The 14,208-nt window shown below is 44.1% G+C and overlaps 1 protein-coding gene across 1 annotated transcript; it reads right to left on the bottom strand.

Moving 5' to 3' along the window:
- Positions 1–8,995: 8,995 nt before the first annotated feature.
- On the bottom strand, positions 8,996–9,735 carry LOC123439492 (citrate-binding protein-like). The gene is made up of 2 exons (XM_045116203.1): positions 9,486–9,735; positions 8,996–9,406 (listed from the first exon to the last, which is right to left on the bottom strand). Exons 1-2 carry the CDS (start codon positions 9,705–9,707, stop codon positions 9,011–9,013), a joined length of 618 nt encoding a protein of 205 aa, XP_044972138.1. The 5' UTR covers positions 9,708–9,735; the 3' UTR covers positions 8,996–9,010.
- Between the last annotated feature and the right edge of the window lie 4,473 nt (positions 9,736–14,208).

The raw sequence follows: 14,208 nt of genomic DNA, 5'->3' as shown, positions 1-14,208 counted from the left end.
GGATCTTGAACCGCCATCCAGCTCCTGGGCCTACCGGGCCAAAGCTTGAATCGCCAAAGGATGAGTCGCCCACTTGGTGACCCGGCCCAACTAGGGCGGGTCACACCGCAGATAATATCCCGAACATATAGTCTCCTCAACACTCAATCACTCTCTCTCAGGTTTGGCATGGGTAGGAGAGATTGATCTTGTCAAAAGCAACTTGGGGTGGCTAGAAATAAAGGTTCAAATGATTGGAATGGAATCTCTTGATCTCAACACATGGGTAGGTGGCTATTTGTTAAAAAATGGATTTGTCAAGTGTAAGTGTGTTCGCAGTGCTTCCTCTATGAATGAGAGGTAGGTGGAGGGGTATATATAGGCATTCCCCAAAATCCAACCATTACAACATTATTGCCCAACTCGGTGACACCGAAAAGAATCTCGGTGGTACCGAGTTGCACTAAATGTGGCAACTTTTGAATTCTCGGTGAGACCGATATATAAATCTTGGTGGTACCGATACGATGACCTAGACTGGTTTCCAAACTCGGTGAGACCGACTTGAAACTCAGAAATTCCAAAACTTAAAATTATCTCAATAGAATGTTGGTCACCCAATCTCGGTGGCACCGATAGAAATGTTGGTTGTACCGAGATGGTGGGTTTGGCATAGGATCTGTCTAAGTGTAAAATTGGTATAGCAGAGTAGGAATTGTTGGTGGCATCGATTTTGCTTATGTGGCTTGGGACAGATATATTTTATGGGAAAGTGGTTGAGTATTTTTGCTGGCTATCTCTAAGCACTTGAGCAACCAATTCATCATAATACTTCATCCCATTTTAATAGTATTGGCTTTCCTATGGACTCAAAGTGATTTCTCACAAAGTATAAAAGGAAGAGTCTTCTTGCTTGAAGCTTTAGCCAATCCTATTCCCTTTCTTGCATCAAGGGGGCATCTCCACACAATCCTATAGCCAAAGCATCTTTGAACTTTTCTGAAATGTACTTGAATAAATTGATTAGTCCAATGATGCATATGTTGTGATTAATTACCAAAACCACCTTAGGGAACAATTGTGCTTTCAGCTTCTTGGGTGGACTTGGCATACGGGCGCATATATGAGCACACGCGCTCATTCGGTATGAAGTCGTTACCACAGGTATGACCTGCGCATCTAGTGTGGACCAAACACTCTCCATCATATACACTATCAACTCTTCATATACATAGGTGGGCGGTCCCCGATATAGTACATGTTCTACTCGAGGTAGACTTCGTGCCACGCACGCCACCATCATGATCTCCCCCATGGGGTTACAACACATAACAATTGAGGGCCTGCATGTGGATGCAGCCAGATATGGGTTAACCTGAACTCCCCTGCCAACTTTGCAAACACTAGGTATTAAGGTTTTACTATCACCTCGACCCCCAACATCCTACCCTGTGCATTGATAGTAGTTCCTCCATGGCCAATCATGACAATAATGCGAGTGAGGCCTCCTCTCAATACTCGTGATAATACTAACTTGAACATGAACAAGAACAAGAACAAGGACATATTCCATCGCTAGGTAATAACAATACTAATCATAGAAGGGTTCATGTGTACCCTTGAGAACAAATACATCTACTCAAACATAAAGGAGAGGGTCAAGTTAGAAGTCGACATAGAGTCGGTGAAGGAAGGCGGCGCTATGATAGTGATGTTGGAGATGGTGTCGGTGTGGTGGGAGAAGGCACCGACACGAAGGCCAGTGCTCCCGGTGGTGGACCCTCCTCTTCCTCGCTTGATCTCGTCCCTTCCTCTATGGTGGTGGTGGAGCAGAAATGGAGACGGCGTTCGATGTGTTCTTGGTGAATGAGATGTGTTGAGATGATATGTGGCGGCTAGGGTTGAGGGATACTTATATAAGGAGTCTCCCAAGCCTCCTCTCTTGATGGGCTTCATCCAAGGGCTCGAGATTAGCCAAATCCTCTCTCAGTCTCTTCTTTACGATCTAAGGATCTCGTGGGATCGAATAAGGACGAAATCAATGAAAAATCCCGTCTAGAAGGGTAACTTTAGGAGTCGTGTGCATGTCAAACAACCGCCAAAATAACCGCATTCGATCATTGTGTACATTGTCTTTGAATATGCCCCCTCTAGTAAAACGACTTCCAATTATTCATATGAACTCAGAATTTGACGTTTTTCGGCTCGCTGGATTAGTATGAACGATGCATATCCATTCCTAGTATTTGATATTAATTTGGAGCACTTCAAAAAAACACTTTTTTCGACCTCCATAATGGCCAAGTGTGGCCCCTCGACGACTCTGTATCAAACCCATCATTGGTTCTTTCTTCGTGCTTGGTATTAGGTTGCTCCAAATCCCCTGTAGACACAAGAAAACAAAGAAAACAAATAAAATATTAGATGTGCAATGCTCACAATGATAAGTACAAAAACGGGTAATCACGCATTATGGACAACTATTTGGTTCAATGGGACATGATATATGAAGAGAACATGCAATAAATGAGCTCTCAAAATGTGTACAATATAGAGCCATCATTTGCCCGCAAGGTAATATGGATAGCGGAGATGATTTTTGTTTGAACAACTTGATGTGTTCATGGGATAATTCATCGATGGATGATGACAAATTTGTGGTTGTGACAATGGTCGTCAATGATGACTTTCTAGGCAACGGTTGAGGTTCAAGGCATCGATCCCGGGCCATGCTCCGGCATTGAATCGCAAGGGAGAGACCGACCATTGCCAACTATTCTTTGATTACTCTGAGTACACGCCCCCGCTTTTCAATCCCAAGTTATTCCAGCGCCGCTTCCAGATGGCTAGACAAGTTATTCCAGTGATGGCATATGATGATTATTTCGCATGCAAGGAGGATGCCCTTAAAAAGGTTGGCTTCTCCTCTTACCAGAAATGCATTGCAAATATTCTGATGCTTGCATACAGAATTCCAAGTGATCTTGTTGATGAGTATGTCTATATGATGATTCCACATGCCTTCCATCAATGTACGCGTTCTATAAGGTTGTGACATGAGTGTTTTCCCCAGAGTATCTAAAAGAACCAAATGATGTAAATACTGCCCAGTTGTTGACAATCAATGCAGGTAGGGGCTTTCCTAGGATGCTTGGTAGCATAGATTGTATGCACTGGAGGTGGAAGAACTGACCATGTGCTTGCCAGGGACATGATAGGGGGTATGTCAAAGGTTGCACTGTCATACCTGTAGTTGTGGCTTTACACAATCTCTAGATTTGGCACTCTTTTTCTGGCATGGCTAGTTCTCACAGTGACATGAACATGCTTCAACGCTCTCCAGTGTTCGGAAGGCTTGCAGAAGGCAATGACCGAGAGGTCAATTTTGAGATAAATGACCACTGCTATAACAAGGGATATCACCTAGCTGATGGTATTTACCCTCATTGGACAACTCTTGTCAAGACAATCTCCACTCTAGTAGGAGAGAAAAGGATTAGATTTGCTCGAGCACAAGAGAGTGCTGGGAAGGATATAGAGTGTGCTTTTGATGTGCTTCAATCTCGGTGGGCCATTGTTCACCCGGTTTCATCATGAAATGCAAGACCGAGCAACTCACATTCAACTCCAATATGTTTTGGTTAAGGGCATCTCCAGCCGTTGGAGCCCCCAAGAACACCACAAAAACAAAAAAGTTGGTGTCTTGGAGGGCCAAATGCTTCATTTGGCCGAAATAAAAGTGCATGGGGAGGGCATCTTCCTAGCCACACCCCACCCCAATCAAAAGTTTGTAAGGGAAATGGTTAAGTGGGCCAAGAAAAATGACATGTGGGGAGACACAATTCACCAAAATTACCTCCGACACCCCCAAGAACTCCCCAATGCACTGGGTTTCGCCTGAGTTTGTCAGCGCTATTTTGACGTCCTCACGGGATTCTGGGGGTGTGGCTGGGCCGTTTTTCGATAAAAAGGCATACCCGAGCCTAAAATCGAACCTAAAAAGATGTCCTTGAGAGCAGGTGGAGATGCTCTAAGCATATGTGGACTTACTTGGGCAACCAATAGATATATATATATATATATATATATATATATATATATGCTATTTTACATTTTTATTTATTTGTGATAAATCAAATTTTATTTAGTTTATAAATTTTGAGATTTTTATTTAGTTCTAATAAACTACGTAATTTTTAAACCCTGTGCAATGTTTAGATTTGTCTGCAAAAAAGAAGTAAAAAATGGTGCGTGCACACGAAACGCGTCAGTCGGTTGGTCACACTGACCAACAAATTACGGGCAAGACCGGACATCGCATCTAGCGGCAGATCCAAACAGATGAAAAAGTGAATAAAAACAATGTACACTTGCATGAGGGTTGGAGTTGCCTTTAGGAGTACTAAATGAAAATATATATTAAAAAAGTCTTCTCATATGGGAGTGAATATCCCTGATGATGACTTTACTGTTATTGATGTTATTAGAGAACTGGAGAAATCTAGAGCTAATATAGCTAAGAAAATTAATACTGATAATAAACAACAAGAAGAGGTGTTGTTGATTACTAATGCAACAGGGGAATCCTCCCATCTTAATACAGCTTGGGGAGTGAGGAAGATGTAGATGAGGAAGGATTTAAAAGTGTAAGATCTAGGAAAAGAGAGAAAAGGAAAGTTAATGTGGTAATCTCTAAGCCCGTAACCAGGAGTCAAAATCAAAGAATGAGTGGAATTGCAGGTAAGACCATGGATCCTGGTAAACCTAGCAATAAAACCCATTCCCCTAAAATAAAAATAAATGATGTGCCTATTCTGGAATTGTAGGGGGATGGGAAAAAAGGTATGGCAACCTACTTAAGTGATTTGATTAGAGATTTCAATCTTGATTTTGTGGGGATTCAGGAAACAATGAAGAAGGACTTTTCCTCTAAGTTCTTGAGGAAATTTGATCCTGGAGATAATTTTTGTTGGAATTGGATTCCTGTTGTAGGGAAATCTGGTGGTATTCTTTGTGGTGTTAGGAATACATACTTTGATATTCAAACTTGTTCACCTGGCAAATATATTCTGAAGCTTGAAATTTGGGACAAGTGTAGAAGGGGTACTTGTTGCATTATGACAGTGTATGGTTCTGCTCATGAAGAGAATAAGATGGAATTTCTTACTGAATTAGCAGATATGTGCAGGGGGGTTGCTTGCCCTTTCATAATTGGGGGGGATTTTAATATCCTGAGATTTACCAGTGATAAAAATAAGAAAGTTAGATTGGGTCATTCTTCTGATCTCTTTAATACTATCATTAATACTTTCTCTCTGAGAGAGGTTGATATGAGTGGTGGCCAATACACCTGGTCCAACAATCAGAATATACCAACAGTTGAGAAATTGGATAGAGTGCTTATGTCTAGCTCCTGGGAGCATCTTTTTCCTTTTACTTTTGTTAGGAAAATTGTAAGGGAGATTTCAGACCATTGCCCCTTGATTTTAAACACTGAGGATAACATTCCTATCCCTGTTAAGTCTAGGGGTTTTAAATTTGATTTGAACTGGTTACAGAACCCTGAGTTCTTACCATTGGTGGCACAAATTTGGATGCAACCTGTTCATTCTAAGAATCCTATTGATATCATTAATATCAAACTGAAGAGGTTTAAGAAAAAAATTCAAAGGTTGGGGCTCAAATATCTTTGGTAAAGCAAGACTGAGAAGAAAATGGCTGAGAGAGGAACTTGGCTACTTGGAAATGTTGCAAGAGACTGATACTTTATCACCAGAGTTATATATGAAGAAAGTAGATCTTGAGGTAGAACTGAATAATCTCTTGATGGAAGAGGAAATTTCCTGGATACAGAAATCTCATGAAAACTGGTTATTGAAGGGGGACAATAATACTAGTTATTTTCATAGAATGGTGAATGGGAGGAGGAGAAGAAATACTATTGTATCTCTTTGTTGTGATGGGGTTGTTATTGAGGGGAACAAGAATCTATTGAAACATGCCACAAACTTTTACAGGGAGCTTTTTGGCCCTGCCCCTGGGAACATGTGTGGGATTGATAGTAATATGTGGAAAGAACAAGAAAAGCTAAGAGATATTGACATTTTCATATTACTTAGACCTTTTTCAGAGCTAGAGATCAGGAATGCTTTATTTTCTATGAAACATAATAAAGCTCCAGGTCCTGATAATATTCCAATTGAATTCTTCCAAAGCTGCTGGGGTATAGTTAAGGATGATGTGAAAATGCTTTTTGATTGGTTTTATAAAGATAAAATAGATGTGGAGAGACTCAACTATGGGATTATTACTTTGTTGCCCAAAGTGGTTGGGGCTGATAAGATTCAGCAGTTTAGGCCGATTTGTTTGCTCAGATGCATTTATAAACTGATCACCAAATTGCTTACCATCAGGCTTGAACCTTTTGTTGATACGTTGTTCAGCAGAAACGAGAATGCTTTTATTAAGGGTAGAGATATTATGGATGGAATTATGTCTCTCCATGAAATTCTACACTATTCTTATAGTCGTAAGAAACCTGGGATAGTGCTTAAACTCGATTTTGAAAAGGCCTATGATAAAGTCAACTGGGACTTCTTGCTTGAATGTCATGTTAAGGGAAACTTTAATCTCAAATGGGTGGGCTGGATTAAAAACATTTTGGTAGGAGGGACTGTTAGTGTGAAACTGAATGATGAAGTGGGGGAATATTTTCAAAGTGCTAAAGGTGTGAGGCACGGGGATCCCCTCTCCCCTTTTTTGTTTAACCTAGCTGCTGATTGCCTGACCAAGATGGTCCTTAATGCACAGGAAAATGGCCTTTTTAAAGGGCTGGCATCTGATCTGGTTGAACATGGGGTTGCTATTTTGCAATATGCAGATGATACTATTCTTTGCTTTGAAGATAACCCTAGGGAAGTGCTGAACATTAAACTCCTGTTATATCTATTTGAGATCATGTCAGGTTTGAATATTAATTTCTTAAAAAGTGAAATCTTCTCACTAGGGGCTGATGATGATACTGTGAGGAAATACTCTGAGATGTTCAATTGTGAGATTGGTAGTTTTCCTATTAAATACTTGGGAGTTCCTGTTAGCTATGCCGGTCTCAAAAGCCGTGACTGGATGTTTGTGGATGATAAATTTGTTAGTCATGGTGAATCATGGATCAGTGAAACACTGTCCACTGGGGGTAGACTTATCAAAGTTAATGTTGTACTTTCACATATCCCTTCTTATTATATGTCTATGTTTTTGATCAATAAATCTACCCTGGAGAGATGGGATAAGCCCACAAGGACATTTTTCTGGCATCGTAATGGTATCAAAAAAGGTTATCACATGGTAAAATGGGGGAAAAATCTATAGATCAAAAAATAAAGGAGGTCTTGGTGTTAAAGATCTGAGAAAACAAAATATTAGTTTGTTGACTAAGTGGTGGTGGAAATTAGAGAAAAAAGAGGGGCTATGGCAAGACATAGTGAGAGCTAAATATCTCAAAAAATCACCTGCTATGATGGTTAAATAGAAAGCAAATGATTCCCCCTGTTGGAAAGCTCTTTTGAAAGTTAGAGAAAACTATATAGCTGGGAGGGGAATCATGGTTAATAAGGGTGATGTTGCCAGTCTTTGGTCTGATGATCTGGGTGACAATTTTAGTATGAAAGATAAGTTCCGTGATCTTTTTGAGATTTGCATTGAGCAAAATAATACTGTGGATAAAATTGAATCGATGAATCCTTGCAATTCCTTTCCTAGAAGGTTTAATAGTGATATGCAAATGAGGTGGGATGAGCTCAAAAATTATGTTGTAAGTAAGTTGGACAGGGAGAAAAGTGATGAAATATTCTGGAAATTAGATAGTACTCATGAATATACTACCAAATCTATGTATCCTTGGTTAGAAAGAAACTTGGCTGGGTCTAATCATAAATGGATTTGGAAATCTAGGATGCCCTTGAAAATTCAAATCTTTATGTGGCAGATGTGCCAAGATGCTATCCTAACGAGAGACAATCTCAAAAAGAGAAACTGGCAAGGGGATCCTACATGTTCTTTCTGTGATCAGAAGGAATCTGCTCAACATATTATGTTTCTTTGTCCTGTTGCTAGAGTTGTCTGGAGGACAGTGGGTTCGATGCTGGGTACTGAATATGTCCCTAATTCTATGTGGCAATATTATGCTTGGATCAACTCTTTCTTACCTTCTTGTCATGATGTATATACTATTGGACTGGCTGCTATATGCTGGGCAATATGGCTTGCACGCAACCGTGCTACATTTAAAAAGAAATGGATTAATAATCCGTTTGAAATCATGTTCACAGCTTGTGCTTTTATATTATACTGGAGAGGGTTGCAGAAGCCGGAGATGGTTGAGGTGATGAAAAAAGGTGCTGAGATGCTGAAAGCAAATGCTTCGCAGATGTTGCTGCTCTGTGGGCCTCCAATGCCAGATACCAGCAAGCAGGATGAGGGGGACGACAACTGGGGCGAAGGGTGATGCACTCGGGGTGTGAAATTCTGGTGATGTGGTGTTTACTCCTAATTCGGCCCTGCGTGGCATGTCGTAGTTCTAGCATCTTTCTGGTTCATGTTTTGGTCGAACTGATCGCGGTACTGGATGTTTCTCTATCCTCCTTAGAGTCGTGGCGGGGTTTTGGGTGATGCTAGGTTTTCGCCCCATAGCCTTGTGTTCCTGATGACAGGCGCAAGGCGGTGGGTTTCCTAGCATTGCTCTGAGCTCACTTCTCTCTCTTTCGCTTCTTCTCTCTGGTCTCGGAACAAATCAATGTATTTCCGTTATGTATTTAATGGAAAGGGGAGAAGCCCGGTTCAAAAAAAATATATATTAAAAAAGTCATTAGAAAAATAAGTCACGGGCATGTTAAAGGTCACATGTGCATGTACTACTCCAAGCAACGAAATTTATTCAACCTCTGATGGTAATCAATAATGTAATATACATAGGGTGGTGTAAACATATACGACAGGCTAGTACGCATTATCAACACATATGGCTGTCTACGGTCTAGTAGTGCTTAGTATAGAGAGTGACGTTGGTCCATCGTGACTCCATGCAGCTGGATTGGTCGTGGTGCTGCATGTAGACTCCGAACTTAAAGTAGTAGGACTTGCTAGGGGTCACGCTGGTGCTGAACTTGTGCTCGCCATCGACATACACGGCCACCGTGGATGCGCCGACGTCGTGCATCACGTTGAGGCGGAACCACCGGTCGTAGATGTTGGCCTCGACGGCCGCCCCGCTGTAGAACCGCAGGACGCCGTCGTAAACATGCAACATCAGCACCGTCGAGTGTGCGGCGCCCTCCTCGTTGTGGATCTGCATCACCGACACACCGGAGGTGCCCGAAGGCACGTAGCCGTAGCCCTCGAACTGCCACACCCCCGACGAGTAGTCGTGGCCCTGGAAGAGCATAGTTCATATATGTGATGCCATGGCCGATCGGGAACGCAGGAATTTCAACAATGTGCTCTGTACTTACCCGGAGCCTGACTTCGGAGCGCGGGTTGGTGTGTGTGGCGGTGTTGAAGGGCTTGTCATTTCGGTGCACCCAGAACGTCCGCACGCCGTTGCGGTACTCGAACCGCTGGCTCTCCGGCACGTTGTACGGGCTCTGAACCTGGAAATCGCCGTCGGCGAGCTGCACCTTCTGGAACCCGGCTGTGGGGTTCCCGCTGCCACCGGCTGCCGCGAACGTGCCCATGGCCACGAGAAGCAGTAGGAGATGAAGCCATGAACTACTCGTGAGAGAAGCCATTTTACAACCTATGAGTTCTACGTAGGTAGTGTCCACGATCAGCTGTTAACTGATGTCTAGCTAGTTAGTAAGCTGCCTTGGTGCAAATCGATGTGGGAGAAGATCGATCTTAAGTAGCAATCGGCCAGTTTGAGGCGTGTGGGTGCATCACGGAAGAAGCTCCCGTTCACTTTGCCTGACGTGCATTGCGATCCACGGTATAGATGGCCCAAGCACGTACGTACGTAGTTGCACAGCGGCGTGATTGGATGTGCAGTCGTTTTCCTCTGCGCGTGCTTCCTCGGACTTTCTAGTTTCATATTCAGAGAACAGGGCCGAACACCCGGCTTGAAACGTCACGAACAGGGTTCATGCCGGACTGACAGGGTACGTGCTGTACGCCGTGCTGGACATTCTTGCGTCGTAGTTTATACATTGGGGTGTTTGGTTGCTTTCTCCCTCGCTAGCTCAGCCTGACTTAAAAGGAAGTTAAATACAGACGAAAAACTAATATCTATATATTGTTTGGTTGCTCGCATCTAGTTCTCTTACATTAAGGGGGCATTTTTGTCATAGCGCTTGATGTAATGCATTGGCTTGGATCATGCAACTATACAACGTTTGGTTGTATATTTGAGATATGACTTAAAACTAACACTTACACTTAACACACATTGTAACTCATGACTGCGGTGGACGGCGACCGTGATGCCGCATCCGATACGATGAGCACGGAGTCTCGGATGAGTGCTCTTGTCGACGCCGCGACGAATTAGTTGCTAGCATCGCCGCCGCAAAGAAAGTCCGTGCGAGGGAGCGCTGAGGCAGATGATGAGGGAGGAGAAATGCAGTGTGTGTCGGAAGATGGCAACTGCGATGAACGGTGGTCGTGGAGATGAAAAACTAATATCTGCATATTGTTTGGTTGTTCGCATCTAGTTCTCTTACATTAAGGGGGTAATTTTGTCATAGTGTTTGATATTATTCATTGGCTTGGATTATGCAACTATATAGTGTTTGGTTGTATACATGCGATATGATTAAAAACTAACACTTACATTTAACACATACTGTGACTCATGACCGCAGTGGACGGTGACCGTGGCGTTGCGTCCGACACGATGAGCACGTAGTCTCGGGTGAGTGCTCTTGTCAGCGCCGCGGCGAATTAGTTGCTAGCGTCGCCGCCGTAGAGAAAGTCCGTGCGGGGGAGCGCTGAGGGAGATGACGAGGGAGGAGAAATGGGGTGCGTGTCAGAAGATGGCGACTGCGGTGAATGGTGGTCGTGGAGCTGCGTGCGACACGATGAGCACGGAGTCTCGGGCGAACGTTCTCGTCGGTGCCACGGCAAACTAGTTGCTAGCGTCGCCGCTGCAGAGAAAGTCCGTGCGGAGTAGCGATGAAGAAGAGGACGGGGAGGAGAGATGCAGTGTGTGTCGGGCAATGGCGACTACGGTGGACGGTGGTCGTGACTCCACATACGACACGACGAGCACGAAGTTCTGCACAAGCGACCCCGTCGGCGGCGTGGCAAGCTAGTTTCTAGCCACATCTCATCGCCGCAGAGAATGTCCGCAGGAAGATAGAGGACATAGGAGGAGAAATGCAGTGATTGCGCCATGGCAGCGTCACTGTGGTAGGATGAGACAGAGGAGATGGAGATGACCCACGCCGGAATCAACCAGAGTATAGTAGGACGCGGGCAATGAGGTCAAGAGGAATGACGCTCGGCGTTGAGAGGGACGAATATGAGGGCTCTGAGGCAGAGGACGGAGTAGAAGAAATATATTGTGCGCGCCATGACAGTGTCATTGCAGTAGGATCATGGAGAGAAGGCCGAGATGAAAGGCAGCGATGATTACGCCACTATACCAAGACACGAGAGAGGAGACCGAGAGAAACCACGCCAGCCTAGAGGAATGATTAAGCGGTCTCTTAAATCACACCACACATATGCATATGTACAATCACGAGAAAGATGTAGATCTTTTCATTTACGATTGTCGAAACAGAAAACTTTCAACATGAATGTCGTGTGAAACTGCGAGATTAAGATACTGGTCAAAGGTAATTTCAAACGAATGCAAGATGAATTTGTAAAAATTCGTCCAAAATAGCTCCAAACGTGAACAACAAATTAAGCATTTACTATTGACGAAAGTACAAACCGATCACAAAAATAGAACTGTCACATCGATGTGCATCTTTTTTGTGTACAGTTTATGTTGAACAAAAACACCGTTGGGTAGATTAGAAGGGGAAAGGAAGAAAGGATATTAGGGAGGAGCTCAGTAGAGTTAGATAAAGATATCAGGTACATGATGTGTACTAGCTCGCATCCCTTTAGCCTCTTCTCGTGTAAGGGGCCCGCCCATGTGCACTCGATGTGGCTCAACTCAGGCTGGCTCATTAAAAACTATCGATCTAAATGTTCCTAGCAAGATAGGTCCAAAAATGCTTTGAGTTTCGTGCTATGCAAGTCCAACAGTAAACAAAGCGAACCAAATAACTCAGTTTATTTTCACGCAGGTCAGGTTAGGCCTAATACAGGCAACCAAACACATTCATTGTAAATACAAAGATTTATCTCTTGTACGTCAAAACGTGTAAGCTATCCCCCTCACCAGTTTTGGTTTTGTCGTTTCTTTTTTGCAACACACGAGATACAAAAAAGGGTACTAGCGGCTCATGAATCTTAGAAAACTGAGAGAGAACACGCGGAGGAAGAAGGTGCAATCAGTTTGAATAAGCAAGAAGAAATGGTTGGACGGGGACTCATGTTGGAAGCCTCGAGTGGATTAGATGATGCCAAGATATAGATGGGATGTGCTAGTAAAAGGAAAACGTTTAAAAGCATCTGAATGATTTCTCCAGAAGTTAAGTCATGTCACCTGCTCGCCACATGTCGTGCGGGGCCACACCATGACCTCGTACGGTTTTCCTTATCTCTAGCATCAACGCAGTCTCTCGTTCCCTTTTCCCTACCGCACGTCTGAGCGAGAGCCCCCTTTTCCTCTCATACCTCTGTCTCATCCCGCCCAACCTGTTCGTCGGCTCGCCATTAATCCTAGTCGGGCCAAGCTTCCCCACGTCTTCTCCATTGTCCCTCGTCGGAGCATCTCCGGGGCCGATGGTCGCCGGTGTTGCAATGCTCCCACTCACGGGCGTTCCCGCTGGCCGGGTGCGACGGTGTAGGGTCATCGATGCTGTCGTGCAGCACTCGCCGGTGGTGCCATGGCTCCCGCGTGCATCCGTTGTTGCTATGAGAAGTGAGAGCCGTTCTCATGGGCGTTGGCTGCAAAAATCAATAGGTGGTTGTGAGCTACAATGGAGCTTCGTCGGTGGTTATCGGTGGTGCAATGAGGCTTCGCCGGAGTTTTGTTGTAGCTTCGCATGAGCCATCGGTGCTGCATTGGAGCTCCTTAGGGGATACACTGGAGCTTCGCCGTAGTTGCATTGGAGCTTTGTCGAAGCCGCCGGTGCCGTGTTGGAGCTCCGTCGAGGGTTGCAATGGGTCTTCGCCAGAGTTGCATTGGAGATTCGCAGGAGCCACCGGTGCTGCGTTGGAGCTCTGCGAGGGGACTGCAATTGGTCTTCATCGGACGCGACGGTGTTGCCATGAGCATTGGGGGGGGGGGGGAGGGGGCATGGAGGTGCTGCGATGGAGGAGATACAAGGTCGGACGGGGTGTCCTCGTGGAGGTATAGCTAGAGGAGGAAGACGGGCTGCGAGCCTATAGATCAAACGACCCTTATGCCTTAATCAAACGGCTCCCGGGGCGGATGATGTTTTGCAAATATCATTCGGCTGATGGTCCTAGTAAAAACGGCCTTGGACCACGAGATGCCATGTCATAATTGTTGACTAGACGACTCTGAAAGCACATATGCTCCCTTGGTGGTTTTGATAATTCATAACAACATACATTGTCTCTTGGACTAACACTTTACCTAGTATATTTCAGGTATAGTTCACACAGAGCTTTGCCTATAGGATTGTGCGGAGATGCCCCTTGATGAAGGAAGCAATAGGATTGGCTCAAGCTTCACGCAAGAAGACTCTACATTTATATTTCTGAGAAATCACTTTGAGTCCATAGGAAAGCCAATAATATTAAAAGGGGATGAGGTATTATGATGAATTGGTTGCTCAAGTGCTTAGAGATAGCCACCAAAATACTCAACCACTTTCCCACAAAATATATATGTCCCAAGCCAAATATGCCAAATCGGCGCCACCAACTATTTCCACTCGGCCATACCGATTTTACACTTAGACATGTCATATGCCAATTCCACCATCTTGGTACAACCAACACTTCCATCGGTGCCACCGAGATAGGGTGACCAACATTCTATTGAGATAACTTCAAGTTTCGGAATTTCTGAGTTTGACATTAGTCTCACCGAGTTTGGTAACCTCACTAGGTCATCATATATGTACCACCGAGATTCCTATATCGGTCTCA

Source organism: Hordeum vulgare, chromosome 3H, assembly GCF_904849725.1.
Source record: "Hordeum vulgare subsp. vulgare chromosome 3H, MorexV3_pseudomolecules_assembly, whole genome shotgun sequence".
NCBI classification, from domain to species: Eukaryota; Viridiplantae; Streptophyta; class Magnoliopsida; order Poales; family Poaceae; genus Hordeum; species Hordeum vulgare.
Note: the sequence above shows the minus strand (reverse complement) of the source record. Positions and strands in the feature narration are given on the sequence as shown.

What these genes read in the sequence shown, in the direction of transcription:
- LOC123439492 (XM_045116203.1), bottom strand. Translation starts at nt 9,707, where the DNA reads ATGGGCACGTTCGCGGCAGCCGGTGGCAGCGGGAACCCCACAGCCGGG. An exon ending in GCTCCGAAGTCAGGCTCCGG is followed by an intron (nt 9,407 to 9,485) that starts GTAAGTACAGAG and finishes ATGCTCTTCCAG; the next exon opens with GGCCACGACTACTCGTCGGG.